The following is an 8,527-nucleotide window of genomic DNA, read 5'->3' as shown; positions in this document are numbered from 1 at the left end:
CATACTACCATGTTTCGGGCCCCGGCGAAGTCTATCAGCCTCAGTCCGTTGTCGGACGTTTCGTCGTGGAGGCTGAATTTTCCACCCTGGCGTGGAAGTCGCCAAGCACGATTTTGATATCATGGCGGGGGCAGCACTCGTACGTGCGCTCCAAGCGCTCATAGAATAGATCCTTCTCTTCCGTCGGGGCATGGGCGCATATGGGCGAGCCATTGAAGAATCTCGCTTTGATGCGGATTGTGGCCGCTCGTCCACCGGGGTGAACCACAGTACTCGGCGAGGGAGTCACTCTCCCACCACAAATCCAATCGACCGTTTAACACCTGAAATATAGTGAAATTTGATTTTCCAAATTACTCTGTCTTATTTCTGTATTTTTCGGCTTACACCAGTTTACAGTAGAAAAAAATATCTTTGTGTAAAAACAGCTGTCTGCTCTTCAAATCTCACCAGATTTCGATCATTCTTTCTTTTAAAGGTTTGTTTTTTAGCTTTTGTGCAAAGTCGTGTTGCAGCTTTTTCGAAAAGTCTTAAAAAATCTAACAGATTCAGCCCAAACTAAAGGCTCTCGTTGGACCCTAATGAAGTACACTCTAAAAAATTGAATCCCTTTTTTATTTTGTACCAATGAGTTTGATAATTTCTTGGTGTGGCAGCAATCTAAATATATATTATATTAATACGCCGCATGTACTTATCTAAACTTTAGAATCTAAAGTGAAGGCTCACAGTTTTTGGGTCAAAGCTTCGTGTAAAAATCATCTGCCGTTCGGAGGCATGTTATTGCGTCTGTTTTAAAAGTGAATGCAAGCAATTCCTAAGTCTGGAACATATTTACGTACCTAAATAGCTAATTTGAAGCCTACGGCTAAATATGTTCAATGGATTTCTTTGCTTTCAAATTGAGCAATTTTTAGACCATAAAATCTTTACTTTTAACGAGAAAACGGGGCCTTAGATTGCTTCTACTTTTTATTCCAGTATCAATTTACCTCCAAACATGCTTCGTTGTATTAAGCTCCGTTAAAATCATTTGCTTAATTTTTATACCCGAGCGCACTTGTGCACAAGGGTATTATAACTTTGTTCGTATAACGGTTGTTTGTAACAGCCAAAACGAATTGAGATAGATATAGACAAATGTATTTATAAATACTCAGAATGAATAGAGAAACCGATTAAGCCATGTCTGTCCGTCCGCCCGTCTGTCCGTCTGTCTGTCCGTGTACATGATAACTCGAGATGTGTCAATGAAATTTAGTAAGTAGGTTGCCATTTATCCAAGGTAGGTTGGGATTGAAAATGGGCGAAATCGGACAATAGCCACGCCCACCTCCCATATAACGGTATTTTCGAAATATGCAAAAACTACGATATTTCCGTAAATACTGGATCAAAATTATTGAAAGCTGGTACGCGAAATAGAATTGTGGAATAAAATAAGACAGTTATGAAATTTTTCGAAAATGGGCGTGGCACCGCCCACTTACGATGAAATGCTGTATCTCGGTAGTCCCTTCACCAATATTGATAGCCCCTTATCGATTTCCACCAAACTTGCTCCAATTATTTCAATATCTCATAGCATATTATCGAAACTGTTTGACATCGGAAGAAATACTCTTGCTTATCATGCAGTTTACTGAAAAGTGAAAGAACGATATTTAATAGGTGCGCCGGGTATATAAAGTTCGGTTTCGCCCGAACTTATACTTCTTTACTTGTTTCGATATGTGCTTAAATTTCTGGACGATTTTTAGTAAGTTTTATTTTTTTTCGTCGCAGCAACACTGTATGGTGGTTGGCGAAAATCCTCCTTGATATACCCTCCAAGCGGGTGCCGACTGGGCAATGGGCATCGCTGCTTGCACCGCTGCGGCGGGATGGGCTTGCTCTTCTGCCGCAGTGGTGCAAGCAGGCGGGGCCCAGCTGAGGCCGAGGTATAAACTCTCCTGCCGCGTCCAGTGGCGGGCCGGATGGGCTCGTACTAGGGTGGCTGGGGGTGGGCATACTGAGGCCATTTCTAGGGGGTACCTGGCGGTAGGTATAAAACGCCCCCCTAATCCAAAGTGTCATGCGTCACCGTGCCCATTGACGGTTTGCAGTCAGGGGGTTTTCCGACTGTATTCTAACGGCGCCTCCCGGATACCTGTCCGCCTCCGGGAGTAACGGTGGACTTGCTGCTGCATGGGGCTCTGCCGTGGTCGACCGTTTTTTCCCCATTCCCTTTTTCCGGCCGCCGAAAGGCTTCTGCTTAGTAGGCGGCCAAAGAACCAGATGATGAACGTAACAAAAGAAGCCTCGGAACCCTGCACGGGTAGTGCCGCCGCTGTACACGGTAAAGTTAAGTCCAATAAACCCACCATCTCGGGAACCGCATCGACGTCGCCGAAGACAGGGCCTTCACGGCCCAAACAGATTCGGCCCTCCGCAGAACCTGAAGGGAATGCTAAGCCCCCAGAGGGAAAGCATACTTCCAGCGATACCTGCAAAACTATACCCCTCGAGGGAAAGTCGAGGCCGGTGGGGAAGGTGCGGACGGCCCCTCTCTCCACGCCCATCCCGGGCACATCCAACTCACAGGGGGTAGTAACCGAACCCAACTCCTCCACGGACAAGCCGGGAACTACTCCTGCGAGTAAAACAACAACCGGGGCAAACGACCTGGCTCGGCGCCCCAGCTGCTCCAAAGCAGCGAAAATAATTCCGCCATCCGTCAGGGCTCAGCGCGACCGAAGGGCAGCCCCTAAGGTTATTAAAAGACTGGGCGTCATTGCACACGACCAGCTGACGGAGGAGCAAAAGGCCTCCCTCAAGTGGGCAATGGAAGTCTTCACCGCCAGCGATAAGCGATCCTCCGGGAAGGGCGGTAAGGACAAACCATCCACTAAGGGGAACCCACGGAAGGACCTAGGCCAAAAGAGACAACGATCTCTGGACGACACCGCGAGTAGATCCAAAAGGCATAGGACTTCCTCTCCCTCTGACCGTCCGTCCATGGCCGTGTCCACCACGAAGACATTCAGCGAGGCCGCCAAAGAGCAACTCACGCTGGCGGTGTTCGACAAGGGCCATCCGGACGGCCACATCAGCACGGACAATTGGAAGTCCGTACTGATGGGTCTATGCAGGGTGTATAAGGGGATACTCCAGAAGTATTCCCGGCCCTGCACCAGTCGTCCGTGATGCTGGGTGGCATCAGGGGCGGGTAAAGCTCGTGGCGTGTGCAGATGAACGCGCGGTCCGTCTTTACAAGGAAGCGATCTCCACGGTTGGACAGCTGTGGCCCGGAGCAGACTTAGTTGCTGTTCACAGAGAAATCCCTAACAGGCCGCGAGCCTGGGCCTGGGTCCCAGCTGAACCATCAAAGCCGGAGGAGATTCTTGACTTTATCCGACTGGGCAACGAAGGACTGCCCACAAGTGATTGGAGGATAGTCCGAGTTGGCGAGACCAAGGGCACGCAGCGTTTTGTTGGCTTTGTCATCAACGATGCTTCCGTCCCAGTTCTCGAGGGTTGTGGCGGGGTAATAAGCTACAGCTTTTACTCCATCACGGTAAAAAAACCACCGGAAAACGGACCAACAAGGGGAGGAGCCGGGCAACGCCTCGAGCGGACCCGCTCCTCCAGATAACTCTACCGACGAAGGGGCCAACAACACAGGCAACGCCTCGAGCGGACCTGGCGCCTCCGAGTCTGCATCGGTGTCATACAGCGCGGGGTCCACAGGAAACACCACGAGTGGACCTGGGGACCTACCAACGGTTGTACCCGATACCGCGTCAGATACTGAGAGCGACACAAGCTCAGTATCTGCCTACGTAGGGTCTGTATACAGCCGGTGGGCAATGCTGAATAAGGACCAGCTTCTGGATTCCAAACCGGAGGAGGAGGTTAATGACGTCACAGTCATTGCCGCCGCCGAACGGGAGGAGCTAGAAGCGATGGACATCACCGACTCTGAGGATGGTGCAGATCCTACAAATTAATCTGCACCATTCCGGGGCAGCCTCGGCTGCCCTTCTCCTTCGGCTCAGCAATAAAGCTGAGGACTTGATTCTCGTCCAAGAGCCTTGGATCGTTAGAAACAAGGTTTGCGGACTGAACTCTGATGCCTACCAGGTTGTAACAGCTCCAGTAGCAGGTAGGATCAGAGCTTGCATTCTGATTAAAAAAGTATATTCTTATTTTTTACTCTCCAATACAGCGACGAGGACACTGTCTGCATCAGCGTCCAGCTGAAGGAGATCGTGATCTGGCTGGCAACATCCTACATGGCCCACGACAGCCATTTTTTTCCACCCTACAGACTGGAATAAGCTGTGAAGGAAGCAAATCGCAGGAAACTCCCGGCATAATAGGGGCAGACTCTAATTCGCATAACACGATCTGGGGCTCAAGCGACACCAACACTCGAGGTGAGTGTTTACTTGACTTTGTTCTTTTATATAATCTTACTGTATGTAACCGCGGGCTCGACCCCACTTTTGTGACCTCTGTTAGAAGCGAAGTGCTGGACATCACCCTTGTTTCGAGCGATTTTTCTGATCAGATAAGGGACTGGCAGGTGTCCAAAGAACACTCTTTCTCTGACCATCTCTACATTCGCTTTAAGCTCAATTTTGATCCTGCTCTTTAACAGCATACAGGAACAAGAAGCGAACCGACTGGGCAAAGTACAAAAATACGCTGTCGGTCTCTCTACACAGATACGCTTCTCACGATAAGTCCTGCTTATCGTTCAGATCTGATTAAGCGAGTCTCTCGAATACGAAGGTTGTTTCTCTCGGTGAGCTGGACTCATCGTCAAAAATTGATGAAGCAGTGAACTTTGTGGCAAATGCCTGTAATGCTGCTTTCAAAGCCTCCTGCCCAAGCACCCTCCCGAAGGGCAAAAAGAAACCCCAGTGGTGGAATCCTGAGATTTCAGCACTGAGGAAGAACAGCAGGAGGCTCATCAATCAAGCTAAACGAACAGGTCTTTGGCAACCATACAAAGACGCACTCAAAGTTTTCAAGAAGGCCATAAAGAGGGCGAAACGCGAATCTTGGCAAAACTTCTGCGACAACATAGAAGAGAACTCTGAAGCCAACAGGCTGAGGAAAGTTCTCTCGAAATCCTCTTCAAGTATGAACTCTATCCAGAAGCCTAACGGTGACTGGACGACATCATGTAGCGAAATGCAGGAGGTCCTTATGAGCACTCACTTCCCGGGCTGCTCAGATGACACCTCCGATTTTTCGCCCGGTCCTAGGACCTACTTGTATCTGGGTGATACCGTTGGGAACATTGTAAGTGAGGATAGGGTGGAATGGGCTTTAATGTCCTTTCAGCCCTACAAATCTCCTGGCCTTGACGGAATCTTTCACGCTCAACTACAGGAAGCTAAGGACATACGGTGTCCCATGCTTTCTCAGTTTTTTACAGCTTGACTAACACTGACTCACATACCACACGAGTGGACAAAGGCAAAGGTTGTATTCATACCAAAAGGAGGCAAGGCCGCTCATGTGAAACCGAAGGATTTCAGGCCTATAAGCCTCACCTCGTTCTTTCTCAAAACTCTAGAGACGCTCATCGACGAATATATTCGACGGAATATTAAATCTGACAACCTCTCCTCGAATCAGCATGCATATTCCAAGGGGAAATCCGTGGAGACCGCACTCCATGAAATCGTAGCTAAGATTGAAAAAGGATTGGTCCTAAAGGAATACACGCTAGGAGTTTTTCTCGACAGAAATGGTACTTTTCACAAGGAAGTATAAAACTCCCTTTTTTAAACCTCCCACCCTAAACTGGGTGGCACTTACTCTCTCAACCGAGGTGAAATACCTTGGTGTTATTCTGGACAGGAAGCGAAACATTGAAGACCGCTCCAGGAAGGCCAATACTGCCCTGTATGCCTGCAAGACGGCTATAGGCAAAAAATGGGCAATAAAACCACATATAGTACACTGGATGTACACAGCTGTGATAAGACCCATCCTTTTCTACGGGTCCAGCCGTGGAGAGACCTCAGCTTCGGGCACGCAAAAGATAGACAAATAGATTATACCACTCCTCTACTCTGTTTAGATAACAAATTCTCCACAAGAATCCCAGAGAGGAACGAGTGGGAAAGGGCCACGGACCTGAACCCAGGGTCTACGGCCATATATACAGATGGTTCCAAGCTTAACAAAAGAGTGGGTAGCGAGATCTACTCTGGCGAACTCGCGCTAAATCTCAGTTTTCGTTTACCGGACCATTGCAGCGTTTTTCAAGCCGAATTAAACGCCATAATGGAGGCGGCTCGGTGGCTTATAACCTCCGCCCCTCCAGGACGGCCTATCTCTATCTATTCTGACAGCCAGGCTGCTATCAAATCTCTCAATTCTAGCGAAGCAACGTCCAAAGTAGCCATCGAATGCAGGAAGACTCTCAACCTGCTGGCATCAAAATGTTCCTTGACTGTTTTATGGGCCCCTGGACATAGGGACATCCCTGGAAACTGCCTAGCAGAGGAGCTGGCAAGGATGGGGACGGAACTATCTGTAGTCAATTCTGCTCGGAATGCGCGCATACCTCTAACCTCCTGCAAACACAGACTAAAGGCGAAACTCGTTGAGGAGGTAAATATAAGATGGGCTGTGGAAACCACCTGCCATATTACAAGGCAAATATGGCCAAAGATTGATGTAAAGCGATCCATAGCTCTCACCCGGCTGGACCGCTCCTCTCTAAGATTAGTAGTCGGGGTAATCACCGGACACTGCCTGATGGGCACACACGGAAAAAGGTTAGGATACCTCACCAACGATTTCTATCGCAGTTGTAGAGACGAGGAGGAGGTGGAGACCATCGAACACTATCTCTGCCATTGTCCCGCCCTGGCCAACATGCGCAACCAATTCTTCAACGAGTACTTAGTAGATTGTTTAGCCGATTTGAACTCGGCGAACGTTCTCGACTTTTTGTGCTATATAAAACGCACTCGTTGGTTCAATTACTAAGGGAGGGAAAGAAACAAATGGCTTCGGCCAGTGGTATCACAACGGGCTTTTCCTGGCCAAGTGTGCTCCGCGCTCTGCGCGGGGCAGCCACTCTAACCTAACCTAACCTAACACTGTATGGTACTCAAAGACGATTTCTCAATAATATACATCAAATCTCGGAATCGGGATACAAATGAAAGTTATGAATAAAGCGCTGCTGTTAGCGCATGGCTATGATGGAAACTTATATGCCTTCAAAACGAAAAAAGGGGGTAATTATACATTTTTTGCGACTTAATCTAATGTACACACTGAATAACGTGATATTCTTATTTTTTAAATCGATTTCCTTTTTGTCAAGTCGGTACATAATGTATGTATGTGATCTTATTTATAGAAGTAGATTTCAAAAGAACCAGGAAAATGTTTCCAATAAGTCGCGCGATGACTTGAATTTGGTCGGCGACCCTGATTGTCATTAAATTTTTCTGAGATAGAGCAAAGGTTCTCATACGCAGGATTCTTGCCCGTTTTACATTTCGAGGCTGGATCGTTGCAGCTATCATATACCGGCTGATTCAGCATATTGGTCTCTGCATAGTTACAAGCGAAAAGATAATTAATCATTCCACGGTCCTGGAAGGAAGATGCAGCACATCCTACACGAATATTCCGGTCCACCACCATGACAGTGAAGTGACCAATTTTCCTGAGAAGTAAATAACTAATTATTTCTTTGAAACTAATGAGCTATACACAAAAACTTACGAAATGCCACTCGAAAGGTGATTTATGTCAGACATTCTAACGTCTTTTATTTCATCATACCACATGTTGACAAATTTTTTCAATAAAGTCTCAACAGACGATGAATGAGTGGACATCTGTATGGCTAGATTTTGGCCGGAATTTTTGAATGCTTTGGTATTGTGACAAGCGTCATGTTTCATTTGGCATTGTTTGACATTTAGCGCCGCCAAAGAGGCCAGTTCCTCGTCCCATTCCATGGTGGCCATGCGGCAAGCTGCCTCCAATTTGGTCTTTCCGCCAGCCACTAAATTTCGCTTGGCGTTGTGCTCATCGACGATAAGCCTTTTATGTTCAGTTGTTAACTCAATCATTTTTGGATCTCTACATCTCCTAGAAAAATTCTGTAAAGATGTATAAATCGTTATTACCCTGCGGGAAATGTATCTAACTATAAGTTAATTTGAAGTTGATTAGGAAGCAGCTAATGGTCACTATTATCTGTATATATTTTTTGGAGAAAGCTAACTAAATTTCTATGGCGCTGGCCGCGAAATAGGTGGTTACCTCTGTATTAGGGGTTAACTAACTTGTAATTAACTACTTTTGGTCTTAAATATCAATAATAAAAGTAGAATATTTTTTGGGTTTCTTTATTTATTTACTTTATTTTATTACATTTCATATTTGTTCACATATTCTGCTACAGGTGGTTCCATATTCGAAGTCCGTCAGACATAACTTAAAAAAGATATCTAATATAAAATTTCGATCTTCCTTTTATTATTTATTTTTTATTTTT

General features: G+C 46.6%; 1 protein-coding gene across 1 annotated transcript; it reads right to left on the bottom strand.

Moving 5' to 3' along the window:
• Nucleotides 1-7,365: 7,365 nt before the first annotated feature.
• LOC118754280 (scoloptoxin SSD976-like) lies at nucleotides 7,366-8,106 on the bottom strand. Its single transcript, XM_036489150.1, has 2 exons — nucleotides 7,747-8,106; nucleotides 7,366-7,687 (listed from the first exon to the last, which is right to left on the bottom strand). The coding sequence occupies exons 1-2, from the start codon at nucleotides 8,097-8,099 to the stop codon at nucleotides 7,366-7,368; spliced, it is 675 nt and encodes a 224-aa protein (XP_036345043.1). The 5' UTR covers nucleotides 8,100-8,106.
• Nucleotides 8,107-8,527: the final 421 nt, after the last annotated feature.

This window comes from Rhagoletis pomonella, unplaced genomic scaffold (genome assembly GCF_013731165.1).
Source record: "Rhagoletis pomonella isolate Grant_MI unplaced genomic scaffold, Rhpom_1.0 Rhpom_scaffold_00002, whole genome shotgun sequence".
NCBI classification, from domain to species: Eukaryota; Metazoa; Arthropoda; class Insecta; order Diptera; family Tephritidae; genus Rhagoletis; species Rhagoletis pomonella.
Note: the sequence above shows the minus strand (reverse complement) of the source record. Positions and strands in the feature narration are given on the sequence as shown.

Excerpts from the sequence above, each read along its gene's own strand:
- LOC118754280 (XM_036489150.1), bottom strand. The coding sequence starts at position 8,099 with ATGATTGAGTTAACAACTGAACATAAAAGGCTTATCGTCGATGAGCAC. Across the intron at positions 7,688-7,746 it reads CACCTTTCGAGTGGCATTTC|GAAAATTGGTCACTTCACTG; the intron begins GTAAGTTTTTGT and ends TTTACTTCTCAG.